Raw genomic sequence first — 16,245 nt, forward strand, 5'->3', positions numbered from 1 at the left:
AAACAAATATGAGGCTTCTCTTTTCCATGCAGCATCTTTGGTTGCCATTTTTGGAGCTCTGCAAATCAGCGAGCTTGTGTCAGCCTTGCATCAGGATACATCTGGCTGCGCCCTTTGTTACCATGATGATACCATGCTGGATGACAGCGTGATGCTCAACATTAGGTGGTCAAAAACTGATCAACTGGGGAGGGGCTCGGTTATTGACCTGGGACTTCATTCCTAAGTGTAGTTGTGCCCGGTGTTGGCTTTATGCCAATATTTGAGCAGGGAGGGAGAGTTTTATTCCAGCACAGGGATGGCTCCCCCACACCAAATTTCAATTTGGGGCATTGACTCAGAAAGCTCTTGTGCAGCTGGGCTTGGAGGATTTCCATTTTGGTACCCACTCCTTCAAGATAGGGGCTGCATCTACCACGGTGGCCATGGGGTACTCTGATGCAAAGAGTCAGAACATAGGTTATGGGTGATCACGTTGTTTCAGAGGTTATGTGCGTAAATGCAAGTTTTAAGTTTGAGTAAACTTACTAATGTAGTTCTTTTTCAGGTTCTGAAGACTGCCGGGTGAGACGAAGAATAACCACCTGTGGCCACAGCATGTTTTTGGGGGCTGCTCACCAGGCCAGGAGGACATCTGTCAGTTCTCAGTTGGGCCTTTGTGAGTGGGCGTTGGTTGAATGGTTGGGCAGGAGAGGCATGTGATGCCCCGGTCTCCTGCCATTGTTGTTTGATGAATGGTGGGGCCGCCTCTGCATGAACTGGTTGTGCACCTAAATGGTAATGACCTAGGTCTGATGAAGGGCAACGCCTTTGTCATCCAGACCAAAGCAGGCCTTGCAATTATAAGAGCAAGGTGGCCTGGCGTGCAGATAGTCTGGTCAGCTACAACAGGTATGGCATAGACGTGGGCACCCTCGGTGCCTTGACTGTGCACTATGTAAAGCCAACCGTTGGATGAAGAAAGCTATGGAGGGTGGTTTGGGTCAATTTTTGCCACACCCCGGCATACAGGTTGTGTTGCAAGACCTGTATAGGGATGATGGTATTCATTTATCAAACAAGGGTAATTATTTGTTTTTAGAGGACTTGTGGCAAGGGATTAGGGCAGTTTTGGACTGCTAGGTGGCTGCTTCGGCCAAAGCAGAGCCTTGACCTTGCAAGTGGCAGGGTAGTGCCGGTAAGAAAGCAGAACTGGTGAGCACCTTAAACCATTTCCTGTTTGGGAACAAGAGGGGTTATCAGGAACGGCCTTTGGGTTTTATGGTCCAGGGCTGGGAATTATAATCACCTCTGGGAACCTCTAAGGTACACTCCTCACTGCAAGTTGTACAACTTTGTGCGTAGGCAGTCCTGGGTGGCAACCAGTGGCTGGGCTATCAGTCGCAAGCCAGATTGGTGGCTCAAGACCGGGGCTGGTGGCTCACACCTATGTTGGGCAAGGAGGTTGGTCGGATTGACAACTACCTTGCCTGTTCCGCACCCACTTAGTTTTTCCGTTGCTGCTTCATTAAAATTTTGCTAAATAGTTAATAAAATGCCCCTTGTTTGTTTCCAAACTGTTCTCTGTCTCTGAAACATACTGGGTTCGAGACGCGAGTAGTGATCAGCTCATGCTTTATTAAGTGAATCTGCTCAAACTAAAAACACCCCAGCAGGGCAGAAGCCTTGCTTATATGCTTGCCAAATAAACCCACACACACACTCCCCGTGATTGGTTATTTATACCAAAATGAAGAAGATCTGTCCTTGGAAGGGCCCTGCAAAGTCCAGGTGTAACCAGGACCATGGTTTGTGAGTGGATTTCCACTGTTGCACAAGGGCCCCGGGCGCTGCCGGATGGGTTTCTTGACAAGCCTGGCAGTGCTTTACACAGTCCTCGATGTTGCTTTCCAGGCCGGGCCACCATACATAACTGTGGGCCAGTGCTTTCATTTGCACGATCCTAATAAGGCTCGTGCGACTGCCTCTCACTACCAGCAAGTCCAAAAGTCCATCAAAGTGTAGGTACTGCACTCAGAACTTGCCCTCCCCCAGGATGGACACTTCATTTTTAGAAAAGTCCTGTAGGGTGAAGCCAACTGGCTGCAGGAGAGGACCCCCTTTGGGACAAAGTCTCTTGAACATGTCCTCGGAAATGATAGAGATGGAGGATTCGGTGTCGAGTTCGATCATGCAGGGGTTCCCCTCTATCAGTACCATTACTGTAATTTTATTTTGGGTGTCCTGGGGCAAGTGCAGTACCTCTTGCTGCTGGACAGAGGTGGGGTGTAGCTCTGTGGAGTGCATCAAGGTTGGGGTCGCCGATTGTCACCTCCGGTTCTCCTTGGTGCGACAGGCTTGTGCGATGTGGCCGACCTTCCCGCAGTTTCTGCATGTGGCGTCCCGGAAACAACAGGACCTCCTTTCATGTGGCTCTCTGCAGCTGGTGCACGTGGCTGTGGTGGTGGTGAAGCTGGCACGAAGTGGTGCGGATGGGTGTTGTTGTGCAGCTGGTGGGTGGTGCTGTTCGGGTTGCTGGAGCTGTAGAACTTCATCATCGTCATCCTCCAAGGGGTCCATGAGGTGGGTGGCCATGGTCAGTTTAGTCAAAGTTGGCAGCTGCCTCATGTGCTGAATCTCTGTGGTGAACTGCTTGGCTTCTTCTATGGCAAGGGCCATTTCCATGGACTCCTTGAAGTTCGGGTTACCTTTGGCGAGGATTTTTCGCTGGAACCTCTCGTCCCGTAGTCCGCAGACCAGCCAGTCCCGGAGGGCTTTCTCAAGGTTGGCAGAGTTGCAATGCCGGGCTATCTGCCATAGTGCGGTGACAAAGTCTGTGATGGATTTGTTGGTGGCCTGGTACCTCATGTAGAATGCATGGCGGGCGGTGATGACAGACGGCTTAGACGAGAAATGAGCCTTAAGCCAGTCGATGATCATTTGGTAGTCCGTGTCTTTGAGTGCTGCGGGGGAAATGAGCGAGCGGGCAATCTCATACGTTGTGCGACCACATACTTGGAAGAAGGCAGCTCACTTCTTCCCCACTGCATTGATCCTGGAGGACTTGAGAAAGAACTCAAACCAGCTGATGTAGGATTCCCAGTCCTCGGCAGCAGCATCGAATGCATTGAAGTGTCCTGGAGCGGCAGCCATGGTCCCAGTAGCAATGCATTGTGCTAAGCACTGGAGCTCATTGTGCGGTGTGGTGCTGGAGAGTGATGGGCTGGCTCAACAGGATCCCATACTCATCGCCAATGAAATATATTGGGTTTGAGACACGAGTAGTGATTGGTTATTTACATTACAACCTTAAAACCATAGGTCACTTCTAGGATCCTAGTTGTCCATTGTTTAGGTAACTCAAGCTAGTCAGTATCCCGGTGCTATCCTGGTTCAGTACATAACAGTCTTGTTATTCTGATTGGGGTGGCAAATGTCAGTCTTCTCTAGTAATCACTGGAAATGTTATGGTAAAATCATAGAGTCTCTGGCAATGCCTAGAGAACACAGACATCACTTCCAGTTGACAGCTGCAAGTGATCTCATGCCATAGGCCTGACAGCCATGTTTTATTTCATTTTCCCCCTGCTGCAACTCTGAGTTCTAGCTGAAAAGTCCCACAAACCCACTGGGAACTTGCAACTCAAGTTCTAGACTCAGCCATCAAATTGATATCCAACAAAGGGACCTTTGACTGTCGAAAGCTTATACTCCAAAGACCTCATTGGTCTTTAAGTACCAGGCTCCAATCCAGCCGTCCAATTGGAATAAATCACTTTGGACCACCCCCACCCCCCAGATTCCATTTTGGTTTTTGCTGGTCAGCTTCAGACAGGCCCAAGTTTAGAATCCGGCAGCCTAAGTCCAGCCCCCTGAGTCAGTCTGCCCCATGGAGAAGCACAGAGTTACACAAACACGTTTGTCTGAGGTGAAAATACAGCCCTGCGCTATTCTGATGTGATTATCTCTCTCCTCTGAAATTAGCAAAATCACAGTAATTCTTACTGACCCCCCTGCGTTTTCTATCTACCAAGCTTGAAATAATCAACATCCAGATCAGAACAAAATATGTTTGTCTTAAGCATGCCATGTATACTGGGTAAGGAGCATATTGACATATGTTTCCTCCCTACCATCTAAAAGTCCACACAGTTGACTATGATCCAGGTTCTATGCAGTAATTTCTTTGCTGATCTAGGAGGGAAGATTTCATGAAAATGGTACTGATGTGGGTGCTGTTCTCCTCTTGCCTCTTGCCTCAGGCTGTGCACAAGACACTGGGGACCAAGTGCATCTTGACCAGACCCTTTGAGCTCCAAGAAGCATATTACAGGCCAGGAGACCACCTTGTTGGTGGGATTTTGCCCCACCTCAAAACCACAGTTATGCGGGGGTCCTTTGAAACCCCACCCAGGAACATCCATCCTGCATGGTAAGTTTTGCCAGGAGGCCCTGGGTTGGAATACTTTCAGTCTGGCCAGCAAATTCCACTGGAACTTCTAGAAACAGGCACCCTTGTTAAGCAGCAGAAGGGCAAAAGGAAATACTTCTTTACACAGAGAGTGATTAACATGTGGAATTTACTGCCAGAGGATACAGTGATGGCCACAGACATAGACGGTTTTAAAAGGGGAATAGAGAGATTCACAGAGGATAGATCTTTTAGAGGCTACTAGCCATGGTGACTGAGGGGAACCTTCACATTCAGAGGCAGTCAACCTCTGAACCTCAGTGCCAGGAGGCAACATCAGAGGAAGGCCTCAGTCTCTGTGCCCTGTAGTTGGCCCTCCAGAGGACCTGGTTGGCCACTCTGTGAGACAGGATGCTGGACTAGATGAACCACTGGCCTGATCCAGCAGGGCTCTTCTTATGTTCCTACATGAATCTAGTGTTAGACATTGTCAGGTCCCATGTAGATAGACCTGAGCAATAGTCTGGGTTCTGTGTTGAGAATCTGGAAAGGACTAGGACATGTGAATGAGACGAACATGATATTGACTGAATTTCAGTCATTTATTATCTAATTCATGTGTATTGATTCTGGAGGAAGCACCAAAAGAACAGCAAAGCCTGTTAAACTTTTTGATCTAGTCACCCAGAGTGAAGTTGTACAATATGTGGAGATAAATGGAGTCATAAAAGGATTGAAACCCCAAATATTAAAGTATTTAATGAAGCAGCTAAATTGACCTGGATTGTTAAATGGGTTGCACGTAAAGCTGATTTTGCTGACATTCGTACTGAATAATCCTTGTTTAGAATGCCCTTTTTTTTGTGGATTAAGAAATCTGATACAGAGTTTATCACTGGGACAATTTAGTTATTAACTCTCCACTGCAAACATTGCAGCTATAAAAAGAATGTTCTATTCACTGCTAAGCCAAGATAGCTAAATAGACCTTCCATGGTCAGAGACGGTCTACCCCTGAATGACAGATGCTGGGGAGGGCGATGGCAGGAAAGGGATATCATCTTTACATCTTCCATGTGGATGCTGTAGTAGACGGACTCTTGACCCGAGCCAGTTAGAGTCTTTTAAATGTCGCAGTGCTCTGTGTGAAGGGGCAGGGCATTTAAATGCAAATATCTGATGAACGGACTCAAAACTAGTCTGCAGGGTTTTCTTTCTAAGTAATGGTGAGTGAAGCCAGAAGGTCTTTCATGACACTCCTTGTTTTACCACTGGCCCATATCATGTACCTCTTATTGCAGCCGGGTGCCCAAAAACTACCAGCACATCCTGGCCCTCGTGTTTGCCATCAGGGAGATCAACAAGGATCCGGCACTCCTCCCGAACGTCACGCTGGGCTTCCGCATCTTTGAGGACACTTACTTTGCAAGAATGACCTACCAGGCAGGCCTGTCGTTTCTGTCCACGGGGGATCAAGTGGTCCCCAACTACAGATGCAGCAGACAGGAGAAGGTGCTCTCTGTCATTGGAAGTCTCTACTCCAGAATCTCAATGCAGATGGCCTCCCTCCTGGGCCTCTTCAAGATCCCGCAGGTAAGAGGGCCTTTTTATGGGGATAAAAGGGTGTGTTTGGGGAGTGGCGTGAACACGTAGGGGAGACAATGGGGCAGGCTGAAGTGCACATGAGAGTGGAGAAGCAGGACCTTCAGTAATATATTTGCTGTGATAAGAATTTAGAGTTATAGTCAGCAGTGGTTAGAATGCCAGACAAGGATCTGAGTGACGTGGGTTCCAATCCCCACACTGCCATGTTGCACGCTGGCTGGCTTAGGGCCTGTTCACCTTAGCAGCACCTACCTCACAGAGTAATTGCTGTGAGGATGACCCAGAAATGGAAAGAACCGTGCAAGCTGGCCTGAGCACTTTGGATGAATGGGAGGATAAAACTGTGCTTGATCGATTGACTGAGAAATGAGGTTTTCATGAAGTGGAAGGAAGCAGCAGGGCTGAGACTGAAGCATTGGAGCCGGATGCTGGAATTCCTGGCTCCTGGCCTGACTGCATTTTATTGACTTGTTCCAAAGAACCACCAAACTAACCCACCACCACCACCTCCCCCGAAACAGCCATAGAGAACCTGGATTGTGCAAAATTTTTAATTAAATGAACTACTCATACAAGTGCCTATGTAAATGCCACCAACATTGCTGGTGGAAAGTGCCATCAAGTCACAGCTGACCTCTGGTGAACCCATAGGGTTTTCAAGGCAAGAGACATTCAGAGGTGCTTTGCTCTTGCCCGCCTCTGGTGCTGCGACCCTGGAGTTCTGTGGAGGTCTCCCCTCCAAGTACTAGCCAAGGCCGACTCTGCTTACTGCCAAGAACTGAGGAGATCGAGCTCGCCTGGGCTATCCAGGTCAGGGCCCACCAACATTACGGGTCAGTAAAATTGTTTCATAAGAATGGTCTTTGCATCTCTACAGGCAAGTTTACATGTACCAGATTGGTGTAGTGGTTAAGTGCACTGACTCTAATCTGGGAGAACCTGGTTTGATTTCCCACTCCTCCACTTGCACCTGGCTGGATGGCCTTAGGCAAGCCATAGTTCTGGCTCAGCTGTTCTTGAAAAAAGAGCAGTTTCTGTCAGAGCTCTCTCAGCCCCACCTACCTCACAAAGGTGTCTGTTGTGGGGAGGGGAAGGGAAAGGAGTTTGGAAGGTGCTCTGAGACTCCCTTGGGTAGTGAAGAGCGGGGTATGAAACCAATCTCCTCCTCCTCCTCCTCCTCCTCCTCCTCCTCCACCTCCTCTTCTTCTTCTTCTTCTTCTTCTTCTTCTTCTTCTTCTTCTTCTTCTTCTTCTTCTTCTTCTTCTTCTTCTTCTTCTTCTTCTTCTTCTGTTGAACCAAATTTGAGTCCAGTGGCACCTTTAAGACCAACAAAGTATAATTCTGGGTATAAGCTTTCATGTGCACGCATATTCTTGGAATGCAGAAGGTCCCAGGTTCAATCCCCAGCATATCCAGTTATAAGGACAAGACAGTAGGTGATGTGAAAGTCCTCTGCCTGAGGCGCTGGACAGCCGCTACCAGTCTGAGTAGACAATACTGACTTTGATGGACCAGGAGTTGGATTCAGTATAAGGCAGCTTCAGACCAACACTTGAATGTACTTCTGTTGTTCTTCAATATGTTCTCTCTTCTGTTCTCTCTTCGGGGCAGTCACTGTGGCCTCCTGTATTGGACTACCCTGTGATGTGACAGCTTCAGTGATAGCTGAGGGGCCTCCCAAACAATATTGTGCAGTGAATTCCAGTGCCCATAAAACCCCATCTTATCATGTCCTCCACAGGTCTCTCTGAGACGTGAACGACGATCTTTGATAAAGCTTAGGCTGTATTCCCTGCCACAAGATAATAGTTCCCAGGTTAGAAAGAGACCCCTTCAAACTCAGAACCAGAAGAGTGGGGGCCATTATTGGAGTATGTTATTGCCTGGACGGGTTCCAGTTGAACCTAACCAGTTTACCAAAGTTCCTTCAAGCCACTGGCATTGTTCTCTGAGCAATGAGAAGTTTCTATGGGAACATTTGCCTGGATGAGTTCCCTCGGAAGAGACCTCCAGGGGGGTCTTAATTATGAGGAAGAGGATTGCAAAATGCTTATCAAAATGTTTATCAAGGCTGAGAGGCTCTGATAATTCTACGACCTGCTCAGCCAAACAATGATTTCTGTCAGGAAAGGAAGCAAATGCACTGTTTAGATGCTGGTGAGCTAAATACAAAGGAGAAGAACTAGCAGGTTCTGGGCAAGATTTAGGAAGTGTTAGACATGTGCTCGTAAGAACATCCGGTCCAACACACTGTGTCACACAGTGGGCAAAACCCATGTGGCATCAGGAGGTCCACTTGTGGGGCAAGAACTATAGGCACCCATTCACTGTTGCTCCCCGCCCCAAGCACCAAAAATATAGAGCATCACTGCCCTAGAGATGGCGTTCCATACCTTATCGCTAATAGCCACTGATGGACCTCTGCTCCATATATTTATCCAATCCCCTCTTGATGCTGTCTATGCGTGTAGTTGCCACCACTTCTTGCGACAGTGAATTCCATGTGTTAATTACTCATACATGCATGTACATGCACACATGCACACACACAGTGTGTCCCAGAGCGGTTTCTTCATTTCTCTTTCTCAGAAGCACTTCATGGCCCAGTTGGTTGCATTACTGAACCCAATGCCTTCTTTGCCTCAACCGTTTCAGCCCAGTCCGACCAGTAGATTGAGACAAGAAGATCTAGCAACAGAAATTATTTCTTGAGAAAGAAGAGGAAAATCCAGTCAACAGGACATGGGATTATCTCCACAGTCCTGATTTTTGTGAAGCACTGAAAATAACTGCACAACATTTACAAATCTGTTTTTCAACTAAAAGTCTTCCTTCTTTCTACCAGCTTGGTTATGGCTCCTTCAGTCCTGTTCTGAAAGAGAGGAGCATATTTCCTTCCTTCTACCGCATTGACCCCAGTGAAGTCCCACAATATTTGGGGATAATCCGCTTACTTCTTCATTTCCACTGGAACTGGATTGGGATTGTTGCTCCGGATGATGACGGCGGAGAAAACTTCATCCAAGCCCTAAGACCAATGCTTGACCAGAACAACATCTGTGTCGAGTTCACTAAACGGACCTTGTCTGAAATCTCAGTGTACTATACAAGTCCATCTAATGATGTGAATCTAGCTATAGCTCTCTCGGAGGCTAAGGCCAAAGTTGTTGTTGTCTCCGGCGACTCAAATGCCATACGAAATTTAATCCTACCCCTTATGCTATACAAAGCTAAGACTAAGACATCTCTTGAAAAGGTGTGGATTGTGACAAGCCAGTGGGAATTTGCTGCCGTGGGCATCTTCTTTAACTGGAAGGCTGTGGAGGCCTTCCATGGTGCCCTGTCCTTCAGAGGCCACGCAAGTGATGTGCCAGGATTCCACAGTTTTCTCCGGACTTTAGATCCACGCCAGCCTCAAGGTGATGTTTTTCTTAAAGAGTGGTGGAAACTTGTATTCATATGTTTATTTAAAAAACCAAATTATTTTCCTGGAGGCCTTAAGAACTGTACAGAGAAGGAGGAGATCAAGAACCTCCCACCCTCTGTATTTGAAATGAGCATGACTGGAAACAGCTATAATGTTTACAATGCTGTTTATTCTGTGGCACATGCGCTACATGCCATGTACACATTTGGACCAAGACGTGCAATGATGGGGAATGGCGAGAGGCTTCAGGGTGTCCAGCCATGGCAGGTAACATCCTCCCTCTGCTACGTGGCTCTTGCGTCAAGGAATGGACAGCCCAGAACATGTCAGCCCAGCACTGACCCATCCCGAATAAACTAAGCAATCTGATGTGGTGCCCTTCATGGCTGGCAATTTCTTTGGCCATAGAGAAGGAGGAACAGCTGCCACAGGGTTGTTTTCCTTCTGAGGAAAAAGTAGCAGAAGTTCCTGTTATAACTACTTCTTTGTGCAATGCCAGAGACAACTCAGGGTCCTCCTTCTCCTAAGCAAGGCAAGCTCCCCCATCTCTTAAGCTGCTCTTTCTGGACCTTGTATAGTTCCCAGGACCCTCCTGGCAACTGGTGGTGGATAGGGGGGACTTACCAGGACAAAGAAGGCCCAGGTCACATGGCTGGTATCACACAGGTAATGATGTCATCAAGTTCTGATGTTGCTGCAATGTTCTGCTGTTTGGGCAAAAATACTACAGCTTCTACCATAGAGTTTTTGCCCAAATACCACAGCGTCACCCAGCCATCGGTGGCATGATGAGATCACTTCCTCTGTGATGCCGGTAAGGTAGCCTGGACCTTCCTCTTTCTCCTGGTAAGTCCCCCCCCACTGGCCAGCTGATTGGCAGCAGGGGCAGGGCCTGGCAGCAGGGGACCCCCACCTCCACCAAGGGGGCTGGAAGCTCTAGGGCCTTGGTATCAGTTGGAAGGGAGTTTACAGCTTCCATTTCCCCCTCTTGCTCTTCCACAATTCCTCTCGCCGAGTTTGCTATCTATCGCTGAGTCTGAATGGCCCTCTAACTTTCTGGGCCTCTTCTATGGGAATTTATTTCATTCATTTATGGTCCACCTCTTTTTCCCGAATCTCAAAGGAGACTACACAAGTAAAAAGAATGCAGTTAGAACAGTATGCTCCACATCAATCAGCAATGCAATAAAACCAGATTACACATTTAGAAATACATTGTTTTCATGGGCTGACTTGATTGCTATGTCAGCGATGGCCATCCATCCATGGATTCATACTTAGATGAAGCGCTATCAGCATTGGGTTGGCTTCTCATCCCTTAGACTAGGGGTGTCAGACATAAGGCCCGGGGGGTGGAACTGGCCCATTCAGGGCTACTATGCGGCTAATGAGCAAATGGTGCCAAGGACGGAACAGGAAGCTGCTCAGGGGTGGGTGGGTGGGCAGAGCCACTCCAATTGTGACTTCAGCATGGCAGAACAACCACATCTGCAGCAATCAAGCAGAACCCTTTCACTTCGGGGACAGCCTCACTGATAAGTTGGGAGTCACTGCAGTTGCATTCATACCTCCCCACTCAGCCTGCAGATCTGGGGATGCTGTCCCAGATGGCCTCAGGGATCAGCGTTTGCATGGGGGGGGGTGTAGATGATCCTCTGTTGGGGTATGGGAGGGTCTGCCCAGTGCTGCACTGCTGGGAGTCCTGTCCACCCATGTGGGTTTTCCTCTGCACCCCCCTCCCAGCTGATGGGGCCTTGCAGTGAGGGCACACCAACTGAGAACTTCTGCACTGTCTATAATTCAGTTGCTTCCAGCCTCCATCCAAGCATATGGAGAGTGTGTCATGAGAAGTAGCTACCATGAGAGATGCCCCCAACAAAGAGACATAAAGAAGTCACCTGGTCATTAGTGCCCACTGAGAATTCACCCTTGGCTTTTCCATTAAGGAAACAACTACAGAAACCATAATCTCCTCTTGTGGTAGTCCAGACAGAATGTCCGTAGGACCGTTCCCCTAATGGTTGGGGTTGGTGGGCCCCTGAGAAGGGGCAGGTGGCAGGACCCAGGGTTTCGTCTGGGGCCCACTACTGTCAACCCATCACCCCTGACCACTCTCTTGCTAGCAATACATTCTCCCAGTTACACAAATGGCCATTGCCAGGGAAAGGGCTGCAGGTTGTCAGGGAGCTGTGAGCAAAAGCAATGGAAGGGTTGGCAACGGGGTAGGGGCAAGACATACATGTAGGCAACTGGCATGCAGATGAAAGGAAGGGTATAAGCAGGGGTCCTGATGGTGGAGGGAAAGGGGACCTTGGAAAGTCTATGCCTATGGCCCACCAAAACCTGCAACCAGCTCCACCAGCAGTCATAACTGTTACATCATTTTCTTAGGATCTCTTTTATTTCAGATCCTTGCCTCTTTGAGGAGCACTCAGTTCAACAACAGTGCTGGCGAGGAAGTGTTTTTCAGTCAAAATGACAAGAGATCAGCTGGCTATGATATCCTGAACGTGGCTTTCTTCCCAAATGGATCTTCAGCTCAAGTGAAAGTTGGAAGGATGGATCCGAGGGCCCCCCCAGGCAAAGATTTCACCATTAACGCAGATACAATTGTTTGGGCTACCCAGGTGGGGAAGAAGTTGAAAGTCTTGGGTAATGGTAGAGAAATTTGCTGATAGAACTTTTGGGAGTATAAGATTGCATTTATAGAACAGACTAAAGGCCAGCTTCGTTCAGATGTTGGACTCCAGAATGGTATACTTTTTCCTTTGGAAGTTCTGTTTTACTGGTCGTAGTAAGACTTGCACATTTCCTAGAAAGATCTGATCCTGCTTAACCTGGTGATTCATTTCACCATGCCAAAGAAAAACCCTTTCAGTAGTTCTTTAATGCAAGAAAGTCATTCCAGGCTGAGTCGAGAGAACAGTCGGGAAAACTGCAGTGTTGCAATGTGATTGCCTTTGCATTCAAGCAGCAATGAGAGCTCTAGGAATGGGCAGGAGCTAAATTTCGCCAGTTCGTGGTTCACAAAGTCAAGTTCATGGCAGGTCACCTAGCATGAGCTTTCCACAAACTTTCAAGCTGTTCATGGAACTTTGTGTGGTTTATGAGCAGAGACATTTACAACAACTTAAACAGCATCCAGGGGTGGTCCCCTGTGACTTTGATGTCTCTTGCACAGGATCCGTTCTATACACTCCTGAGCCTGCACTTGTTAAAATGACTGTTACGGGCATTTTGACAGGTGCAGGTGCAGGAGTGTATAGAATGGATCCCTTGCAAACTAGAGACATCAAATTTGGGCATCCAGGGGCAGTCCACTATGAGTTTGGTGTCCCTAGCTTGCACAGGATCCATTCTATACAATCCCGAACCTCCCAAATCATTTTGACAGGTGCAGGTTCAGGAGTGTATAGAACAGATTCTGGGCCCATCCCTAAAGAGCTCCATGGAGAATCATCAGGGTGTGGAAAGAACACCACTCATTTGGAAAATCTCACCACTTCTTCTTTCTTCCATTTAGGAAATGCCCTCCTCCAGGTGTGTGGAGAGCTGCTTGCCAGGGTACAGCAGAAAAGTTATAGAACAAGAGCCACCTTGTTGTTATGAATGTGAACTTTGTCCAGAAGGGATGATTTCCAACCATTCAGGTAGTTCAACAAATCTTGAAACCCCAACTTAAAGGGTTGAAGTTGCTGGACACTGAGTGGCTCGCAAAGGCTGTAAACACCGCTTACGTTTAGACTCTGGAGTTATGGACTTATGCTTGCATTTTTAGATTATAATGTATACCTCAGGTAAGGAGCTACAGCTTTCTTGTGGGGCCCATGGGATGTTAAGCCCTGACACTACCAGTGATAACCACCCACAGTCTGTATAATGAAAAAACTGATTCTCTAATACACACTTTGAATTTCTCTCTTTTTCACTAAGTTCAGTTTTGGGATAGTATCTGGATAATTCTTTCTCTTCTAGAACTTCTTTCTGTTATGTTTAGATTTAAACCGTCAAGGTATGAATTTCAAAATATTGTTTGTCTTTATCATGCATTTCTTATGTAGAATTCTTCTCAGCTAAGTTGCAGAAGTAGAAACAGAGGAAAATCAAATGGGAATTTGCACCTTTAAATTGACACTAGTCATTCTGAAAGATTTTGAAAAGGGGCCACCTACACAGATGTCCTTTTTGGGCCCTATTTGGAGTGTAACTTCATGTGACTTCCCTCGTCCTCAAGTTAAAATGTCAGAATTGTTCATAAGTTAGCAGCAAACCAGATTCTATTCTATGTTGCATATCTAGTATTTATAAATATATAACAATATTATTGTGCAACAGGCTATATTTCACAGATATTATGCAGCAGGAAACTCAATCTTACCACTAGCTGGACACTGTTATTATTCCATCTCCTTGGTAAACACTCAACTGAATACTACACAAACGTTATTTCTGTTGTGCTGGAATTAAGTAATTAGTGATTGTTTGTTCCAGATGCTGATCATTGTGTCCCATGTCCAGAAGATCAATATCCAAACAAGAACAAAGATCAATGTATCTCCAAGAACATAAGCTTCCTTTCCTATCAAGAAATTTTGGGGATTGTTTTGGCTTCACTTGCTCTTTTTCTGTCTCTGATCACAGCCCTAGTCCTGGCAACTGTCATTAAATATCGAGACACACCCATTGTCAAAGCCAACAACAGAGAACTCACCTATGTCCTCCTCATCTCCCTTCTGCTCTCCTTCCTCTCCTCCTTCCTATTCATTGGTCGACCTACAAAGTTCACCTGCCTTCTAAGACAAATTGCTTTTACTATAATCTTCTCTGTTGCCATTTCGTCCATCTTGGCAAAAACTATCATGGTGGTTGTGGCCTTCATGGCCACTAAGCCAGGAAACATGGCAAGAGAACTGTTGGGGAGACAAGGGGTAAATGTCATTGTCCTGGTCTGTCCCCTCCTCCAGGTTATTACCTCTGCACTTTGGCTAGGAACCTCTCCCCCATTCCCCAACTCGGACTTCCACTCCTTGGCCAAAGAGATCATAGTGGAATGTAACGAGGGGTCAGTCATCATGTTTTACACAGTCCTGGGATACATGGGATTTCTGGCCCTAGTCAGCTTCATGGTGGCTTTCCTAGCGAGGAAACTACCCGACAGCTTTAATGAAGCCAAGTTTATCACTTTCAGCATGCTGGTCTTCTGCAGCGTGTGGGTCTCCTTCGTGCCCACCTACCTGAGCACTAAAGGGAAGTCCATGGTGGCCGTGGAGGTCTTCTCCATCTTGGCCTCTGGCACCGGTCTCCTGGGCTGCATCTTTGTTCCCAAATGCTACATTATTTTTCTGAGGCCTGATCTCAATAGCAGAGATCAGCTCCTAAGGAACAAGAAATACAGGAACCTAAATTTTTGAATATTCTCTGCTTTTTCAAGTTTCAGTTCATTATAGCTCCTCATGCAGGTGGTTAACATTACTGAAGAATTAACATTTAAACATTTAGCTTTCCACATCCACGTCAATATGTTCCATTACATGTTGTAACAATTTTTGGTGAACCAGGACTGTTAAGACCATATCATCTTTTCGTTTCGAACTCTACATAACCTGTTTTTATTCCCTTATTTCAATCATCTATATATCTAATATCCAAGGCGCCTCCTGTGTGCAGATATCTAAATCTGCACATCGGGGGCACCTAGGGGGCAAAGAGATTTTCCTGTACATTTGGGGCAATCCCCAGATGTGCAGAAAAATCTGAAATCTATTTAAAAAACTATAGTTGGGATACTTAAATCCCCCCAAAATTAAAAGAGCATTGCTTGCGCATGTGCAGAGAACGCTCTTAGAACTGCCTCACTGCCACTGCCACCACTGGGGGGGGCGGGAGAAGTCTTGGTAGGCTAGCAGCTGTGAGCTGCTTAGCCCTCGCCACTGCCACTGGGGGGGTAAGCTTGGCAGGCTGGCCAGGTCTCGCCACTGCCACTAAGGGAGGGGGAGGGGGAGGCTTGCGAGCCAAGCTCAGGCCTCGCCATTGTTGGGGTTAGGGAGGTTTGGTGGGCCTGGTGGCTCAGAGCCACATGGGCCTCACCACAGTTGCCAGGGGAACGGGGGAAGTTTGGTGCGCCTGGCGGCTCGGAGCCACACAGGCCTCACCGCCATTGCCAGGGGGGCAGGGAGGTTTGGTGGACCTGGTGGTTCAGAGCCTCATGGGCCTTGCCATTGTGGCCAGGATGGGGCAGGGGAGAAGGGGAGAAGGCTCACCTGCGGCAGCTTCCTCCTCTGCATGGCGCTCCCCCCCCCCGCAAGTGTTGCAGGTCGCCACTTCTTGTCTTGTCTAATCTTTATAGCTAAAATTGCTATTGGTAATATAAATAATAAAGGAGATAGGAGACAATCCTGACATGTGCCTTTTTTTAATTGCTTCTGTTAATTTCCCACTAATTAAAATCTTTGCTTGTTGATTCAAGTATATACCACACATCCATTTCCAGAATTCAGGATCACAATCCATGTTTTGTAATACATTCAATAAAAAAAGCCATATTAAATGGTTGAACACTTTCTCTGTATCCAGAAATAGAAACACTGCTTTCTTTCTCTTCTTATTCACAAGTTCAATATAGCTTTTTAATTTCTATCAACACATGCAAGTGCTGGTAGAAGACTTGACGCTATATAAGGTTTAGTAAAGAGATTTTCTTACTTATAAATTGTAGCTCTACATAGTCTGCTTTTATTCCTTTAATGCCAATCGGATTGAGCAAGGCAATAGTTTTAAATATCTTGGTGTAGATTTACAGGCTTTGGGCTCTAGGGCTAATCAT

At 47.1% G+C, this 16,245-nt stretch overlaps 1 protein-coding gene across 1 annotated transcript; it reads left to right on the top strand.

The window, feature by feature from the left end:
• Positions 1–4,067: 4,067 nt before the first annotated feature.
• Positions 4,068–14,833, top strand: LOC107125699 (vomeronasal type-2 receptor 26-like). Its single transcript, XM_015429150.1, has 5 exons — positions 4,068–4,078; positions 5,692–5,983; positions 8,841–9,119; positions 11,831–12,074; positions 13,914–14,833. Exons 1-5 carry the CDS (start codon positions 4,068–4,070, stop codon positions 14,831–14,833), a joined length of 1,746 nt encoding a protein of 581 aa, XP_015284636.1.
• The last annotated feature ends 1,412 nt before the right edge of the window (positions 14,834–16,245 follow it).

This window comes from Gekko japonicus, unplaced genomic scaffold (assembly GCF_001447785.1).
Source record: "Gekko japonicus isolate JY-2015 unplaced genomic scaffold, Gekko_japonicus_V1.1 scaffold2450, whole genome shotgun sequence".
Taxonomy (NCBI): domain Eukaryota; kingdom Metazoa; phylum Chordata; class Lepidosauria; order Squamata; family Gekkonidae; genus Gekko; species Gekko japonicus.

Excerpts from the sequence above, each read along its gene's own strand:
- LOC107125699 (XM_015429150.1), top strand. Across the intron at positions 9,120-11,830 it reads ATACAAGTCCATCTAATGAT|ATCCTTGCCTCTTTGAGGAG; the intron begins GTGAATCTAGCT and ends CTTTTATTTCAG. Across the intron at positions 12,075-13,913 it reads GAAGAAGTTGAAAGTCTTGG|ATGCTGATCATTGTGTCCCA; the intron begins GTAATGGTAGAG and ends TGTTTGTTCCAG.